General features: G+C 44.1%; 1 protein-coding gene and 1 long non-coding RNA gene across 4 annotated transcripts in view; both read right to left on the bottom strand.

The window, feature by feature from the left end:
* Positions 1-10,894, bottom strand: part of ATL3 (atlastin GTPase 3) — a 59,648-nt gene extending 48,754 nt beyond the window's left edge. The window contains exon 1 of the mRNA XM_028118150.2: positions 10,649-10,894. Within this exon, the coding sequence (XP_027973951.1) occupies positions 10,649-10,694 (46 nt within the window). The 5' untranslated portion in view covers positions 10,695-10,894. The remainder of the gene's footprint in view (positions 1-10,648) is intronic.
* A 5,143-nt stretch (positions 10,895-16,037) lies between these two features.
* LOC114220452 (uncharacterized) lies at positions 16,038-18,174 on the bottom strand. Of its 3 annotated transcripts, none has more exons than XR_003611559.2 (4): positions 17,520-18,174; positions 17,254-17,432; positions 16,999-17,099; positions 16,038-16,303 (listed from the first exon to the last, which is right to left on the bottom strand). It is a non-coding gene; the product is annotated as an uncharacterized LOC114220452 (long non-coding RNA). The 3 variants fall into 3 exon arrangements; XR_003611560.2 differs by having other exon boundaries at positions 17,254-17,403; XR_015766653.1 differs by having other exon boundaries at positions 17,254-18,174.
* Positions 18,175-18,596: the final 422 nt, after the last annotated feature.

The raw sequence follows: 18,596 nt of genomic DNA, 5'->3' as shown, positions 1-18,596 counted from the left end.
CCAATCTTTCATATAAAAGAACAAACGATCTTATGGATAAGCCACAGAGTCAAGTACTGTGCAAGACTCAAGAGCAATTCCAAAGACCCTGAGATGGCTGGTTGCTCCCACACTATTCATTTTCCCCTCCTGCTATGGCAACTGATTTTTAGCTGGGCATAAAACCTGCCCCAAAGAAACCCATTTTCAACCCAACCTTGTAGCAGGGGTATCACTGTGTGACTAAGTTCTAACTCTGGAAATGATATAGCAACTTCTGGGGCACGCATTTTTCCCTTTCCTGCTAGCTAGATGTATTCACGGGAGGGAGTCATCCTGCACCAGGCACACGAGCGCAACGCCCCAGAAATAGTGGTAGGGCCCAACAAGAGGTAGGGCCTAGGACTTCATGTAGCAGAATTGCCCTGCTGGCTCACTTTTATGTGAAATACATAAATAAATGTCTACCTTGTTTAGATAACTAATTTGAAGGCTCTATCAGGTACGGCCAAACCCAGTAACCAGTACAACAGTCCCCCAGGACTTCACCATTAAGTTCATGATACTGGCTCTTTCCATTTCATCTATTAAACCATTAAAGTTTACTGAGCAGGTGAATGTACTGACACATAGCAGGCACACAATAAACAATCATAAAAAGAATGAATCATATGTACTGTAATACAGTTGAAGGCCACAACCTTGAGGATGCAGGTGGTTTTGCCAGAGCAACAGGCACAAAAGATAAGGTTACCTGGGCTACTGACAAGATGGGATAATCCAATGACAAGAATGTATGCAGTTGTGCACAATGAACTGTACTTCAAGAGAAGATGAAGACCACTGAGGACAGTTGGGGGGAAAAAGGTGATAAGGCCCTTCACTCATCTCTTCTTCTCTTTCTGCCTACAGCACAGTGAAAAGGAAGAGAGAACCAGGCTACGTTTAGTTGGAGGAGCTGGGATGATCTTGCATTTCTCTTCAAACAGTTTATTGGGCACACTGGATTTAAAAAGATCTTATTCCTTTGGTTTCCGTCCACTTAAGGGAAAAATCATTGTGAACTGCACACATCACCAATAATTCAATTTAAACTGAGTTGCTCACTTTTCAACATATCATCTTTCTCTCTCATTTCCTAAGACAAGACAGTATCTTTTCTTTCTAAAAGATATATTATTTTGAGAGAGCGAGCGAGCAGGGGGAGGGGCAGAAGGAGAGGGAGAGAATCTCCAGCAGACACCACATTGAGCATGGAGCCTGATGCAGGGCTCAATCTCACAACCCTGAGATCCTGACAGGAGCCAAATCCAAGAGTCGGACACTCAACTGACTGAGCCAGCCAGCTGCCCCCAATGGTATCACTGATCTTCCAAGCAAAAACTTTATTTCTACTCACCCCTTTCCAGATGTCATATAATTGCCCTTTGCTCTTTAAAAAAATTGCTAAAAGGGGCACCTGGCTGGCACAGTTGGAAGAGTATGCAACTCCTGACCTTGAGGTCATGAGTTCGAGCCCACATGGGGTGTAGAAATTACTTAAATAAATAAAACAAAAAAATTTAATAAAAAATAAATGTCCTTTGCTGATTTATCCCCATATCTCAGGCTCCCCAATCCCTTAATCAAAACCTCAGGACCTTCTCCCTCAGGCCTTACCACCTCCCAATCTTTCACACCCATTAGGAACCATCCCCAAGGGTTGCTTTAATGATGCGACCTCATCCTTTTGGGCTGACCTCCTTCATTATAGTACATAAATACATCACGACAGCAACTACATAAGGGCTAGCAGCAAAAACACTTTATGGATCAAGGGCTCAAAGCTAAATCTCCATCCTCTAAGTCAAAGCCTTTCACCATTCTCCCCACTGCCTTGGTTCCTCTTCTTCCTTATCCCCCTCATCCTCTCAGGAAGATTTACTTTCACTGGTCTTTCTACTGAAGAAACTTAGGATTCGGGTCCTGTCCTGCCTTGATTCCAAAATTTCAAACGTACAACTTATTCAGCCACTTGTTCCCATGGCATGAAATGCACATTCCCCACCCCCCAACTCCAGGCCAAACACTGACCCTTCAACACCCACCTTACCCTCCCTCTGTCCCCATCCTCTGCCTATCACTTTACATGGTATACTAAAAAGAAAACAGGTTCTGGAATCAAGATACAGCAGGGCTTGAATGATTACCTTCTCCCCTCTAAAATGTAAGCTCCATGAGGGCAAGATTTTTTTTTTTAAGATTTTATTTATTTGACAGAGAGAGACACAGCGAGAGAGGGAACACAAGCAGGGGGAGTGGGAGAGGGAGAAGCAGGCTTCCCGCCAAGCAGGGAGCCTGATGCAGGACTTGATCCCAGGACCCTGGGATCATGACCTGAGCTGAAGGCAGATGCCCAATGACTGAGCCACCCAGGCGCCCCCATGAGGGCAAGAATTTTTGTCTCTTCTCTTCAATGCTATATCCCCCAAGATCCCAGAACAGTGCCCACACATAATAGATATCCAATAAATATTTGTGGAATAACTGAATAAACTCCACCACTTAGTCTCAATGTGATTATGGATAAAATCCTAACCACTTGTAGGTTCATTTAGTAATTGAATACTCCTCTCAAAGCCCAGAGTCTAACACATATTAGGAACTCAATAAAGTGGTCCCACTTTCCTATTTCCACTAAAACCTCATACATACTCTATTATCCCACCCATTATAATATTCTCATTTGTAATCATGATTTACCACCCAACTGAGAACTTCTGGGGAGTAGGGAAACTATCACGTTCAGCCCCAGCATCTAAAAGGAAGAATAAAGATAAACTCAAAATGGATGAAAGACCTCAATGTGAAACAGGAATCCATCAAAATCCTAGAGGAGAACATAGGCAGTAACCTCTTCGACATCGGCCAGAGTAACTTCAAGACACGTCTCCAAAGGCAAGTGAAACAAAAGCAAAAATGAACTGCTGGGACTTCATCAAGATAAAAACCTTCTGCACAACAAAGGAAACAGTCAACAAAACTAAGAGGCAGCCCATGGAATGGGAGAAGATATCCGCAAATGACATTACGGATAAAGGGCTGATATCCAAGATCTACAAAAAAACTTCTCAAACTCAACATTCAAAACACAAATAATCAAGTCAAAAAATGCGGTAGAAGACATGAACAGACACTTCTCCAAAGAAGACATAAAAATAGCTAAAGACACATGAAAAAATGCTCAACATCACTAGCCATCAGGGAAATACAATCAAAACCACAATGGGATACCACCTTACACCAGTTAGAATGGCAAAAATTAACAAAACAGGAAACAACAAATGTTGGAGAGGATGTAGAGAAAGGGGAACCCTCTTACATTGCTGGTGGGAATACAAGCTGGTACAGCCACTCTGGAAAACAGTATGGAGGGTCCCCAAGATGTTAAAAATAGAGCTACCCTATGACCCAGCAATTGCACTACTAGGTATTTACCCCAAAGATACAGATGTAGTGAAAAGAAGGGTCACATGAACCCCAATGTTCATAGCAACAATGTCCACAATAGCCAAAGTGTGGAAGGAGCCAAGATGCCTTTCAACAGATGAATGGATAAAGAAGATGTGGTCCATATATACAATGGAATATCATTCAGCAATCAGAAAGGATGAATACCCACCATTTGCATCGACATGGATGGGACTGGAGGGGATTATGCTAAGTGAAGTAAGTCAAGCAGAGAAAGACAATTATCATATGGTTTCACTCATATGTGGAACATAAGCAATAGCACAGAGGACCATAGGGGGAGGGAGGGAAATCTGAAGGGGGAGAAATCAGAGAGGGAGGCAAACCGTGAGAGACTATGGACCCCGGGGAAACAAACTGAGGGTTTCAGAGGGGAGGGGTATGGGGAGAGGGGGTAACAGGGTGATGGGTATTGAGGAGGGCATGTGCTGTGATGAGCACTGGCTGTTATACATAACTAAAGAATCACTGTACACTACATCAAAAACTAATGATGTACTACACAGTGGCTAACTGAACATAAAATAAAATTAAATAAAAATAAAAGGAAGAATAACAGTTTCCTAGTATTGTGAAAACTAAAACCAGTAATACTTGTTAAGCACCTCAATAAAAACCAGTTTCTTCCCTTCCCACTTGCAGTCTCCTTTCTTTCTCAGCCAAACTCCTTGAAGGTATGTCTTCATCCACCTACCTACCCATTCCCTTCTCATTGCCTTGCAACCTGATTTTTCTCTCAATCTTCTTATTGAAACTATTCACTAGTTTATCAATGACCTCTCTTGCCAAATCCAATGGCCCTTTCTTGATCCTCATTCAACCCTCTCTGTAAGACAAAACACAACTGCCACCTGCTTCTAGAACTCCTGAAAACCTTTGGTCTCAGTGACAGTACCCATTCCTAGCTCCCTCCCAGCCTCTTCACCAGCTCTTTCCACTGCTTCTTTTTCTCCTCAGCCTCCTGCGAGCTCCACCAGCGCTCTGCTTCAGTCTTGCAGTTCTCTCACTCCCTCAATGGGCTCTTTATTATTATAATTTCACTATACCCTCTTTTGGTGATGCAACTTCATTAATTTCTAACCTGCATTCAGGTCCAAACATACAACTGCCTCAGGGACAGATGCACCTGGATATTCCACCATCACCTCCTTCTCAGGAGTAATATGTAGAAATATATGGGTGTAAGAGTCAAGAGACGAGTTCCTGTTCCAGTTCTACCACTGACAGCCTATGGGATTCTGGGCATGTCTAGTCTTCAGGCTCAAGAGTGAAATGAGTCAAGATTTAACTTCTAGAAGCCCTCCAGTACTAACACTTTCTATGTCTATTTGTGGTAGCATCACATTGAATCCTCTCAGATACTCCACTTCTCTCAAATCTCCACCTCTCAGCCTCCACATCTTCCCTGACTCTATCTCCCTATATACTATATACCTCCAAATCCAGTCATTTCCTCCTATTTTTTTTTTTTTTTTAGATTTGAAAGAGAGAGAATGAGCGAGCACAGGGGTAGAGGGGCAGAGGGAGAGGGAGAGAGGATCTTAAGCAGAGCTCGCATTGAGTGTGGAGCCTGACTCGGGGCTCCATCCCATGATCCTGAGACCACAACCCGAGCTGAAACCAAGAGTTGGACGCTTAACCAACTGCACCACCCAAGCACCTCTCATTTCCTCCTTCTATGACTTAAGCTTGTTTTGGCAAAAGTTGTTACTCTCTAGTGAGGCAGAATGTACAGGAGAAAGGCCTTCCCGAACACTCAGGGCCCAGCTGTACAATGACTGTACAACCATATGAGTAAATCATTTTACTTCTCTGGGTCTCAGTTTCCTCAACAAAACCAGGCAGTTAGGTAAAGCTATTTTCTAGCTCTAAGATTCAATGACTCTTTAACAATTGAAAATTTCCTAGATGTCTAAATTGGCCAAACTGGCTAGGTAACCTATGCATCCCTTGGCTTAATTTAAATTTTATAGGCCTGGCTAAAGAATAGATCAAAATTTATAATGATAAAAACATTAAAGCAACTTGCTCAGTAAGGACTCACACAAAAGCTTTTGAGGTTTGGGGTTTTGTTTTGAGGGTTTTAGGGGGAGGGGGGAGGGGTTTCTCTTAATTGCGCTGAAATTACTTCCATTCCTCAGGAATTTTAACTCTAGAGATCTAACCTCCAGGAATGGTATTAAAAAAACTTTAGGTGACAACCTGACATGCTTCTCCCTTTAGTGAAGCAATTATTTCCCAAGATCTAGATATCTACTCTGAGACAACAGTAATGCTCATTTATATGAACAGTTAATGCTTATTTAGATGAAGAGTTAATGCTGTACTATGTTCATTTATATGAATAACAGATGAGACATTTTGGTACACAAAGATATGGCCTGACAATAGTCACATCTGTCATCCATATCCACATAAGTGAACTTAAAACCTTTTTTTTTTTTTTTTAAAAGATGAGTAGAACAAATACTGTATCATACTGCCAATTCTGATTATTGGTGTAAATAGCAAATGGTAACACCGAATCAGCCTTCATTTCAGTTATGTAGGAAGTGCTGAAAATATTTGGATAATTAAAAAGCCTTTCAACAGTTTATGTGGAAGCTACAACCTTTTTTCTAATTACTTTTACTTTTTTAGAGATTTTATTTATTTGAGAGAGAGCATGTGTGGGGTAGGGGGAACAGAGGGAAAGGGAGAAGCAGGCTCCCCACCAAGCAGAGAGCCCGACTCGGGACTCATCCCAACACCCAACCAACTGAGCCACCCAGGAGCCCCTCTAATTACTTTTAAAGTACTGATTAGCCTTTACTTTTGGCACAATACACCTTAACCCAGACTAACCAATAGGTTTAAATATGCCTGCTCAAATAATCTCTGTAATAACTGCATTCAATAGACTGGCTCTGCACTAAAACGACAAAAACAGACAACCCAAGTAGAAAGACGTTGAGACTAACAGGTGAAACTAATTATCATAGGGAAAACTGTAGAGATCTGAGCAAATTACAGCATTAACTCTTTTAGAATGACCTAATGCTGAATTTTTGTCTTAAAGATTTTTTATTTATTTGAGAGAGAGAGAGAGAGAACGCACGAGCAGGAGGGGCAGAGGGAGAGGATGTAAGAATCTCAAGCATACCCTGAACTGACTGAGGAGCCCAACGGGGCTCCACCTCATGAGCCCGAGATCACAACCTAAGCTGAAACCAAGAATCAGACACTCAACTGACTGCGCCTCCCGAGAGCCCCTGCAGCTACTTTTAAAAAAGTCTTTTAGGGGCACCTGCGTGGTGCAGTTGGTTGAGCATCCAACTCTTGGTTTCGGCTCAGGTTGCAATCTCAGGGTGCTGGGATTGAGGCCCACATTGGGCTCCGCACTCGGTGTGGAGTCTGCTTGAGATTTGCTCTCCCTCTGCCCTTCCCACTCATGCTGTCTCTCTCTCAAATAAATGAATAAAATCTTAAAAAAAAAAAGTCTTTTAAAAATTCAAAAGGAGCTGCATAGGCTAAATAAAAGTCCGTGAGACTACTTAATCATAATTGGCCTTTTCAGTCCTATGGAAAACATACATTCTAAGAAATAAATTCTATCAAAAAACATTATGGGGAAAAAAAGCTTAAATTCCCCTCAAATATTTGAAAAGACCATCTGAACAGTGATAAATTCAATGAAACTAGTTAACTGGAAGCAGTTACAAATGCTATTTCAGAAAATTCATACAGAATTTAATTGATGAACAGTGCAGACCAGGGTTTCTCAACCTCGGCACTACTGGTATTTTGGGCTGGATAACTCTTTGTTGTGGGGAGCTAGGCTATTCATTGTTGGATATTTAGCAGCGACTCTGGCCTCTACCCACTAGATACCAGTAGTGCTACCTCCTGGTTGTAAGACCCAAAAATGTCTGCAGATATTGCTAAATGTCCCACCGCAGCAAAATCACCCTGGGTTAAGAACCACTATGGCAGAGCCAGCCCCAGTGCTCATCTTTACTATTCAGAGTTCCAAAAAGCAAATAAACTACAGTTTCAGAAACATTTCACTGAGTACAGTGAATGACTCAGGATAAAGTTATGACCTGAGTTTTCCACTTTCCTTTTGAAACACATTCACTAAAGGGCAAGAACAACACACCCAAAAACAGAAGCATACCATTTCATGCCTTGTTCTCGCTAGCAGTCTTCAAAGTTCCTAATTCAGGCAAGGCCAGAGAAAACACATCATCATATATGATGGTAAGCCCTCAGCCAACTCAAACAGCTGGGTGTGGTTCCATGCCACTGATGGGGGGAGTGCTTTTTATACAGTCTATTATTGTCTTAAGGCAGTAAATATACTGGTAGATACACAGACATTTTTAAAGTTGTTTCAATAAAAATACTACTTATGCCCAAGAGAAGAGAATATTGGGGGAAATTTACATTAGAATCAATTAAAGGGTTTAAGAGGAAACTTTTTCTCAATTCATCTGTCATAAGAAATCTTCATACTTTAGCACAGAATGCTGAACAAAACCATATTTTGTCAATTTTGTAGTGCTTTATAGTTTTATAAAGACCAATTATAACTAAACAGTACTTAAGATTCAGAAACGCAGAGACTAGGTTGAATCTAAAAATGATGCCAGGCTATGCTATAGAAAAAAAATTATTTTTAATAGAATGAGTTCAATATTCATCTTATTTGACTCAGCCCTAAAAATAAAAAATCACCAAAATCAGGGCACCTGGGTGGCTCAGTCGGTTAAGCAGCTGCCTTCGGATCAGGTCCTGATCCCAGGGTCCTGGGATCGAGCTCCGCATCGGGCTCCCTGCTCAGCGGGAAGCGTGCTTCTCCCTCGCCCACTCCCCCTGCTTATGTTCCTTCTCTCACTGTCTCTCTCTGTCAAATAAATAAAATCTTTAAAAAAAAATCACCAAAATCAATTTGGTTACCTGAAGGTTTTGTGCTCCAGATGAACAGGCTTTCTTCTTTTTTTTAAAAAACCAGGGGAAAGCGCGAACGCAGTTAATTGGCAATATGACTTGGATTCCTTATGATTTCAAGACATAAATACAGTTCATCTACTTTGTTTTTTCACCGACTATACCAGTAAAGTCTATTTCCTAACTTGTAATATACTTTAGCTGTGAAATATATCAACAAGTTCTATCAAAATACATGCTAATAAAAAGCATTCTTTACAAATTTGCGAAGAGCATCAACTTCTCAATACATTGATATTATAAATTATACTTCCTATTAAGTAGCAAATCAATTCAAATGTAAGCAACCACCTATAGGGAAATTTTATATTAGTATGCAAATCAGAATTATTCAGTGTTCTTTTTTTAACTGTTGCCTGGTCCCTCAGCGAATTAAATCAGGATCTGTGGGTCCCATGCATTGTCAGGTTTAAAATACCGCAGGTTGTTCTAATCAGGCAGCAGAATGGAGATCCACAGCCCAAATAGAGGGGTTTTTTTTCCTTTAAATAAAAGCTTTCTCCTCACTTTTTCCCCTTGATGCTTCTTTAAAGAATATTCTCCCAAAACCTCAAGATAACTTGGGAAAATGTTTTAAAATTCATATTAACTTTAAAATGCAGCTGTGTTATTTGAACAATTTCTCAGTTCACAAGGCCATAGACACTTTAACAGGCATAACTAGTCATTATAGGCAAATTCTAGTTCTCAACAAGTTCACACAACCTGGGGTTCCCTATTTCATTGGAATCTTATTATGTAGCCAAACTGTTAAGTGACCTAGCACCAGGGGTTGGGGGAGGTAGAGAAAACTTTATATTAATTTCTTGCTTCTTACAATTCTCTATTATCTCATTTTAAATTAGTGTGCATCTATCCTTTATTCTAAGATTTAGAAATCATAAAAATGAAAAACACACCTGCTCCACCATAGAACACCAATTTCAAAAAGCCTATTCTAAACTATTGAGTGAAAACTACAAAAAGTATGCTAGTACACATATTTATCCTTTGTTGTCATTTTTCCTAATTTCATGATTACTCCAATGAGATAGTAAATGGTAGCTAATAAAACAATGTGCTGTACCAATGTTAATTTTTCATTATATAGAGATTCTTTTCATCCAAGTCTTTCCTTTACAGGTGGTAAAGCAGAAACAGGGATTTCTAGACTACAAGCTAGTTTCTGTGGAAAGTGGAAAAAGAAAAGCACTAATTTGAATTTCAGTTCCCTGCAATACTGAACACTTGACATGGATTAAAACCACGTAGGTTTTGCTTCTCCAAAGGCAAGCCAAAATGCGAAACTGCGTTTTTCGTCCGTTAGTTTTCTCCCTTTCACAAAACATTCCACCCAACTTCGTATTCAAATTTGAGGGCTGGGATTTATCTCTTAAGATTCTTCAATGTTCTTTCTTTTTTTGCCTTTAAATTTCGCAAGTGAAACTTTTGGCGATTTCAAGAGCACACACATTAAGCAAGAATAAAGCCAAGTAAAATGACAGATGAAGTATCCTTCAATTTTTGATGACTCTCTACTTAGTTAATTCTTTTACCATTTTTTGTCTTCAAGGAAGCAAGAGAACAACGTACGATGCCAAACGTACTAAAAGAACTTCCTAAAAAAGCAATTTGGGCCACATTCTTTTATCTCGTTTATGGAAAGAAGTGTGGGCTTATAATCAACTTTCCTAATGCTTGTCAGCGCCTCGAGGTCGTTAGGATAAAAAATTAAGCTTCCAACTCCGAAACACTTCGCAGCCGTCCAGCGCTTTGTCAAAAACTGAAAGTAAAGCATCTAAGTTCCCAGTTCCCGGCCCGCGACCCTGCGAAGCGCCAGGCAAGGAGGGAGCCGCAGCCCCGGAGCGCGCAGCTCGGTCAGGGCGGGGCCGGCACGCCGCCCGTCCCGCGTTCTAATACACCGCCGGCCTCCCGCGGGCGCAGGGCCCGGCCGCCGACGGCTGCCGCTCCCACCGGGAACGGAGGGAAGCGCCGCCCGCGCCCGACCGGCCAGGCCTCACTAAGAGACCCCGGCCCCGAATTCGCGGGCCGAGGGTACCCAGGCGAGGGGCGCAGGGTCCCAGCCCTGGGACGAGGAACGGGCGGCGGTGCGGGCGTTCTCCTCGGGGCTATAGTCGGGAGGGCGGCGGAGGGGCCACGGAGCGGGCCCGGGGAAAATTGGGCGCCTCACCTGCTCCTCCCGAGGCAGCCGCTACCGCTCGCTGAGGGGACAACATGGAGCCTCCGCCTTCAGCAGAAGCAGCAGGGGCGCAGAGAGGGACGGGCTGAGTCGGGAACGAACCGGGCCCAGGAGGTGGGAAACGGGCGGGGCCTGGGCTCTAGAAGAAACTGGGTAGGAGGAGGGGCTCGCAGAGCTTGGAGGGAACCAACACAGGGCGGGTCTGCGAGGCCGGACGGACCGCGCTACTCGCGGCGGGCGCTGGGCGGGCAGGGGCGGGAAGGAGTACGCGGCCAAATCCCGCCACCGCCCCACGCGTGTGCTCCTGCGCGCAAGCGAGCCGCCGGCTACCTGGGACTGCGCACTAGGGAAGGCGGTCCGCTGGGAATTGTAGTCCCAAACTCTCTGGGTGCCCCCCCCCCCCCCCCGCCCCGCCTGCGGTCCCTATTCTGCGCACTCATCCGGGGCGGAGAGGAAACGGAAGAGAGGGAAGGGGCTTGGCGCGTCTCTTCGACGACTGAACTACTACTCCCAGCAGGCCATGCGGGGAAGGGAGGGGCGGGCCGGCTCAGGCCGGGGCCAGCCAGCCGGCCCCGCCGAGATCTTAGTCTTGAGACCGGCCCCGGGGCGGAGGACGTGGTATAACCCGCCTCTAGCCCCTCTCTGCCGCGTTTGGCAGTTTCAGGCTTAAGGACCAAAGGACCAAAGGGAGGCCTCAAACCTGGATGACGTGAGCGTCACTGGATTTTTAACGATTTTGACTTCACAAGGAGATGAGGACGTGACTTCATCACCACGATCATCAGTTTCACCCCATAATCGCATGCCTGGCCAAGCCTGGTGGTGGACCATCACCACCACTCTTAACAGCTAAGAACTTCCAGGGAAACTCCTTCCACAGGCTCTGTCCAGCCTAAGCCATGGCCATGTTTTGTAAATATCGGGTTTATAGGGCTTGCTTTGAAGCTACTTTTGCAAGCACACCCTACTTAAACTGTGTATTAGGTCAATACAAAATAAGGTTCTCCGAAAATGCTTTTATTCACACTTCACGTGTGATTAAGAAAATGTCAGTTGTGAAGAATCTTGTTAGTTTGGATTTGTTGGGGGTAAGGGCGGTTATTGGAGATAAGTAGCTGATGGAGCTTATGGGAGGCTAAAGCATCCATCCATCCCATCACCACCACGTCTTGGCATCATCATTCCCTCATTCATTAGACAAATTATTATACTTTCTTCTACCTCTAACTTTTTCTGACTGAGCCAGCAAGGCACCCCACTTCTGCCTCTGCCTTAACTATTATAATCTACCCAGAACCTCCTTCCAGCCACCTCCTGGCCCTGCCAAGCCTTTGAGCTGTTTTGTTTTTTTCTTACTTCCTGAGTGATTAGGACAGAGATGAAGAGAGAGAGAATTTTGCCTAATCTTATCTAAAGAAATCCTGTTTTGATTTCTTTACCTCTGCCTTCTTATTCTCCCCAAATTCTCAAGATTACTTGAATACCCTCCTCTAGGCTTTAGATTTAAGAGTCTATAGATTACATCTAGTCCACTCAGGCCAGCAAGAAACCAGCCATGAACATCAGGGCAAGTGGTTATTGGAGTTTCACACTAGGTGTGCAGAAGGCAAGACCTACAGGATGTGACACAAGTCCAGATAATCATGTGGCATGCTCAGAGAGAGACAGGGGCCAAAGGCCAATGACTTGACACAATTGCAACACACAGTGTAAGAATTTTAAAATTGCACACACATCCCAGAATTCTCTAGTCCCCTTCCTCGTCCAACTTCATTAGACTTCTTACCATTTGACTTATGTTTTATTTTTATTTATTTATTTGAGAGAGAGAGAGAGCACGAGTGGGGTGAGGGGCAGAGGGAGAAGCAGACTCCCCGCTGAGCGGGGAGCCAGACGCTGGGCTTGATCTCAGGACCGTGGGATCATGACCTCAGCTGAAGGCAGACTCTTACCTGACTGAGCCACCCAGGCGCCCCTGACTTACATTTTAAGTAAAACATAATCTTTTTGTTTCTCTTCCCACTAGAATAGGAATTTTTGTCTGTTTTTGTTTACTGCTATATCCACAGTGCTTCAGACAATGCCAGGCAGATAGTAGAAACTCTAATATTTATTGAACGGTTGGATAAAGAAGGGATATGAGACACCTAACACTGCTCACTCACTTTCTTGCTCCCTTAATATTAAGTCCCTAACTTTTGCTTTCGAACAAAATACACTGTTCTATTTTAAGGGCTCCCAATAGAGATCCACTGAAATCCATCCTGTCAAGAAGTGACCAGCAAACACTGACATTACATCTGTCTCAATTAATTGCATCAAAGTCAGTGTCAGCACATCAGCCTTCCCCATACCTTGTAGAAGTTTTTGGAATTCAGAACAACACAGTACAAATTATAGGTAGACTTTAGGATTAGTCACAGCCTAGAAAGCTACTCCTGTAAATGAGAAATACGTTTTGTTGTTAGTGTTGTTTCCTTCTCAAATAACCAGGGTCATCAAAACAGTGGATATTCAAAACGCTAAATATTGATAATACTGATTACAGTCTGCCTTCAGCCATCTCACTCTGAATTGAGTCATGTGGTATGACCAGAGGCTGAGCTTTCCTTGTGGTTTTCCAGAAGCAGGTGACATGTAGACATGTAGACATGTTTGAGTGGTTAAGACCACAGGGTTTGGGATCAGACTCACCTGGCTTTGAATTCTGGCTTCGATGCTACTAGCTGTGCAAACTTGGGTGACTTACTTAACCTCTTTGAACTTATTTCATTGTCTGTTGCCAAATGATTTGAGTTGTTGTGGGTTAAAATAGATCTAAGTATTTGGCAATTATGACTGATGCATAGTTAGTGTTCAAAAACTGGTAATCATATTCATTCTGGAAAGCCAAAACAAAGTCATAAATATTCAAGATAATCAAGTATTTTATGAAGCACAGTAATAATAAAATTGTTTTCTGCAGTGACATCCACTGTGACTCAGGTTTCAAAGCTTTCCAAGAATAGCTTTCCAAAATTGTTATGTGCCAGGCATAGTGCTAGGCAGTATTGCTGACATACGCATAACACATATTCCTGTCCTCCAGAGACTCACAGTCTTGTGGGATAAACAGCCAAGTAAATAATTATCACTCCCTGTGACTGTGCTGGGCCTCAGTTCAGCCTTTTCTCTTAGCACCTACTCATAGGATCCATGTTTAAGCAACAGTCTGGGGCCTCAGAAGGGACAGACTGGACCACTGGCATCCCTGGGCATCATTAAAAAAAAAATTTATTTATTTATTTTAGGTGGGGAGGGGCAGAAGAAGAGGAAGAGAGAATCCTCAAACAGACTCCCTGCTGAGCGGGGAGACCCACATGGGACCTTGAGATCCCAGGACCCTGGGATCATGATCTAAGCCAAAATCAAGAGTTGGATGCTTAACTGACTGAGCCATCCAGGCGCCCCGACTATTTTCTTTTTATAAACTATGACACCAAGTCAATAGCTCATTCTATACACAGAGCAAATATTTAAGTACTTAATATACAAATATTTAAATGATGCCCAGCTGGGCACCTGGTGTCTTGGGGTCCAAGACTCTGTGAGACTAAGTCCCAAGTTGAGTCAGGTTCTGCGCTGGGCATGGAGCCTCCTCAAGAGTCTCTCTCTCCCTCTCCCCCTCCCCTGCCTCTCTCTCTGAAAAAAAAAGAAAGAAAAGAAAAAATAGTCAACCCCAACTCACAGACTGTTATAAAGTTGCATATCAGGCCCTCAACATGGTGGTAATACTCTAAGAGCTCAAGACCTACCAGCTGCTTCATTATTATTCTATTAACAGTATGGCTCTCTGTCTCTTCAAAAGGATACTAGAAAGGATCACTAGAATTTACAATTAAGGAAAGGAAGCAACATACCTTTGTATAGCATGCTATCATTTGTGTTAAAAAAAAAAAAGAGTAAACGAAGGGGCACCTGGGTGGCTCAGTCAGTTAAATGTCTGCCTTTGGCTCAGGTCATGATCCCAGGGTCCTGGGATGGAGCCCCAAGTTGGGCTCACTGCTCGGTTGGGGGAGTCAGCTTCTCCCTCTGCCCCTCCCCCCTGCTCATGCTCTTTCTCTCTCAAATAAGTAAAATCTCAAAATATATATTTAAAAAAAAGAGCAAATGAGGATAAAGATTTGCTTATATTCACCTTTGCATTTGCCACAAAAAGCTCCTAACGGTATTTACCTATGTGTATGTAGAGGGGGAGACTAGGAGCTGGAGAGGGGTTAATAACAGAAGAAAACTTTAAGGTATATATACACTCATATATATGTGAACATATATATATATATGACATACAAATATATTCGAAGAGATTTCTTAATTAAAAAATACTTTTTTCTGATAGTCAAGAAAAAGATGGGATAATGAGATGGCCCAGAAGCTGAGTGGGGAAATTAGCAGTCCTATAAGGACTGTAAATACCAGTGTAAATACCAGTCGTACAAGGACAGGGCCAAGGAAGAGGCCCAGCTCAGTGCCTCAGCAGTAAAAATTGCTCCACAGAACTGAGAAGTGGCTATGCTCCGGTGAGCATTTAAAAATCCCATCTGAGCCCTTCCCTGCCTGCAAACATTCACTGAATCCCCATTCACCTTAAAAGGAAGCCTTGGTTCCTTAGTGCTATATTACCTCTTCTCCACACTCTGGCCCCAACACATCTTCCCCATTTTATCTCCATCTTGTTAGCCCTTGGCTCTAGCCAACCTGGGCTAACCACACCCAAAACACCTTACCCAGGGTCACACTCGGAACCTCTAGCCACCACAGATGGCTGTGCTTTCTATGTGTAGGTCTAAGGCAGCTGTGGAGGGGAGGGGCAAGAGAGGATCAAATCTAGGCCAAGTTCTGCTAAACAAGCCTGCATTGAAGTGCATCATGGGTTGGGCTGGGAGGAAGGGGTGCTCTTCTGTGACTTGTCTGCCCAGAAGGAAGTCTTATTGTACACGTGCACAAAAGCAGCCCCTGGCATTTGCCCCATACCATTCTCCTCTGCCTTTAATGACCTCCTTACCATCCAAACTCCCATCTGACTTCACGCTTCTTCAAAAAACCTCCGCAAGCCACTACAACTCCATAGTGACTCCCTCTCCCTTTAAATCCATATAATTCACTTGCCATCTAAGCAGAACACTATAGCTTTGTGTTGCTGGGGGTTGTTTCGGTTGCTATTTAATTTTTATCTTTATGAGTATGTTTTAAGCCCCAACTAGCTTGTAAGCTCATTGAAGACAGGACAAACATTTTTTGGATTCCTTCAAATTTCCCAGGAGACTGTCATTCTCTCAGCAGGTGATCAGTAAACATTTGTGGAACAAACCTTATATACAAATAACATCTCAAGCAAGAGTCAATCTCAGGGAATTTACTGGTACAGCAAGAGGGAGCAGGAAGGAAAGGCAGCTTCAGGAATTGGACCTGGCACAAGGCCTCTGATGTAAGAAACCTTAAGAGTATGAAAGGACCACCAAGACAACATCAGTATCTTGATTTTTAGCTTCTTTTCTCTGCTTCTAGTTACCATGAAGACAGGCTTCCTTTCCAAGCAGGGTCTTCAGATCCTAGCAATCGCTGTCAGGGCTAGGGACCAGCATCGTTCATTTCCTTATCCAGCTCCTAATAACATACATTTTTAAAGTTTATGCATTTATTAGAATGAGTAGATAACTGGCTTGGTTATCAGATTGGCTTGTATTTCCCTTTGTCATCTAAAGGACAGATTGCTGCATTATCAAGTGATGCTGTAAGTGTCAGAGTAAGATATTTGCCACGAAGTTATTTTGGGAAATATTTTCTGTGCCTTTTTTCCAGAAGGTTGCAATGGCCAGTTTTTTTCCTGTTTGAGCTTTACCTGACCTTAAAAACTGTCAAGGGCAGATGTCGTCCACTTCCTGTTCTAGAAGATTTCCACTGCTCAGATCGCTTTTCCTCTGTGTTGCTGCCTGGCTTACTACCTCCCCCTTCATAAGGCTGCATCTCTACAGGATCTGCTGATCTTGCAGTTGCCCTTCAGGTCATCGATTGCTGCTTTAGCAATAACAAGGGCAACAGTTTTGATCATGGTCATTGCCAGTTTACGTTCCCCTTTTTAAAAGAATTATGCACATTTCAAATATTTTAACCAGGCCTATGGAGAAGGCTTTCTATTTCACAATCCAACCAAAGAGAAGACAAAAAAAAAAAAAAATTCAGTATAAGCTAGATATCTGGTTTCAAGTAAATTCTCTGAAAAGGACTCCATTTAGGCTATTAATAAAATTCAGTTATGTGTATTTTGTGCCCTATTCTCAATTTTTAATACCGCATCTTACCCTCCTTCATGACCGCAGCCAGGATGTTATCTCCTGGCTCTTCTTTTTCCTCCTTAGCTCAGCTATTTTTTCTTCAAAATATGTCTTCTTTACCTGATAGCCTATTTGGAGGAAAGGACAACCTTAAGACCCAAGGTGGACCCCTCTTTGGAACAGAAACAACATAAGAATATGAAGCAGGTTCTACAGCTGCATTGCAATGTGACTGGAATGAATAATAGCTTTTCATTCTGTCTAGCATCTCGCTCCACCTACCGAACGGGAGACAGTGCCATCTCTGCCTCATGGTGATATTACGACACATCCAGAAAAATTCATAAAGCACCTTGTGGGCCTATCCACATCGTGGTTTTCACTTTTCATTGGAGTCACAGGCAGAAACGCATCAGACAATAGACATCCGCTCTGGAATTTATGGGAAAGACATACTCCAGCTAATGGAAGCAAAAAAAACTAATATCGTTAAAACACATAATCCGCCGCCCCTAAAGCATTCACAAGAGTTGTAAAGAGACACTAACCTGCAGGGCCCCCTCCCACTTCGGCCGCAGTGGTGGGCGGAGCTTGGTGCTTGGCCACGCCCCCTTGCGTCTGGTTTCCCGGAGGGGCGCGGCCCACCCCGGCCTCCCGCGCGGACGCAGCGTGAAGCCAGTTTTGCCCCTCCTTCCCCGCAGGAGCGCGGAGGGACAGTTCTTGCGCTTGCGCCCTGCCTCGCTGGGCACCTAGGCGCGACCGACGCCCGCCCGAGAGCCTTTTGTGCGCCTGCGCGCTCGCGCTCCCGCCCTCTCGCTGCGCTCGGCTGAGTCAGTCAGTCTGTCGGAGTCTGTCCTCGGAGCCGGAGGAGCGAAGGGGCTTCTGAGAGCTTCCTGCTCGATAATTTTCTTTCCCCTCCCTCTCTCCCGCCCCACATCTCTCTTCACCCCTTTCCTGCCCTTGCTCGCGCAGCCATGGCGGAACCGTCGGCGGCCACTCAGTCCCCGTCCGTTTCCTCGTCGTCCTCCGGAGCCGAACCCTCAGCGCCCGGCGGCGGGAGCCCTGGATCCTGCCCCGCCCTGGGGGCGAAGAGCTGCGGCTCCTCCTGTGCGGGTGAGGCGCGCCGGGGGAACCCCGCCTTCGAGGGGCTTGTTTTTGGGGTCGGGGAAGGCAAATCACCCTCGCCTACTGGAGGCTTCAGCCCCCGGGAACGAGCGTCTGGAAAATGGGCTAAGGGGGAGGGGAGCGTAAGGTGGTGCAGGCGGTGAGGAAATAACGGGGTGTGAGGCAAACAGGTTGGGGGCGGGGAGATATTCTAGGGAGTGGGCGTTAACGCCGAGGCAGGGTAGGTGGGGAAAAACAGCAGTTTGGGGGAGTCGTCCGCTGAACGGGGGTTTAGTGGAGGATTAGAGAGATCGAGAGGATTGGGGCAGATTGGTTGTAGGAGAAAGAACTAGTTACGATTTTGAGGGGTTAATGGTGAAAGGGTTGCATTGCAGGTTTGCGGACAGATGTTGACATAATCAAATTCATGGTAGTCTTGCAAAAAAAATGTTTTTTGGTTTCTCGTGGGGAGGATCAGGAAGTTTCATGGGAACATGGTAGCCGTTTTCTATACCCTTTTT

The sequence above is a fragment of the Eumetopias jubatus genome, unplaced genomic scaffold (assembly GCF_037043125.1).
Source record: "Eumetopias jubatus isolate StellerSeaLion01/CBP00866 unplaced genomic scaffold, mEumJub1_p1.0 scaffold_13, whole genome shotgun sequence".
NCBI classification, from domain to species: domain Eukaryota; kingdom Metazoa; phylum Chordata; class Mammalia; order Carnivora; family Otariidae; genus Eumetopias; species Eumetopias jubatus.
This window is presented reverse-complemented; position numbering and strand designations above follow the sequence as displayed.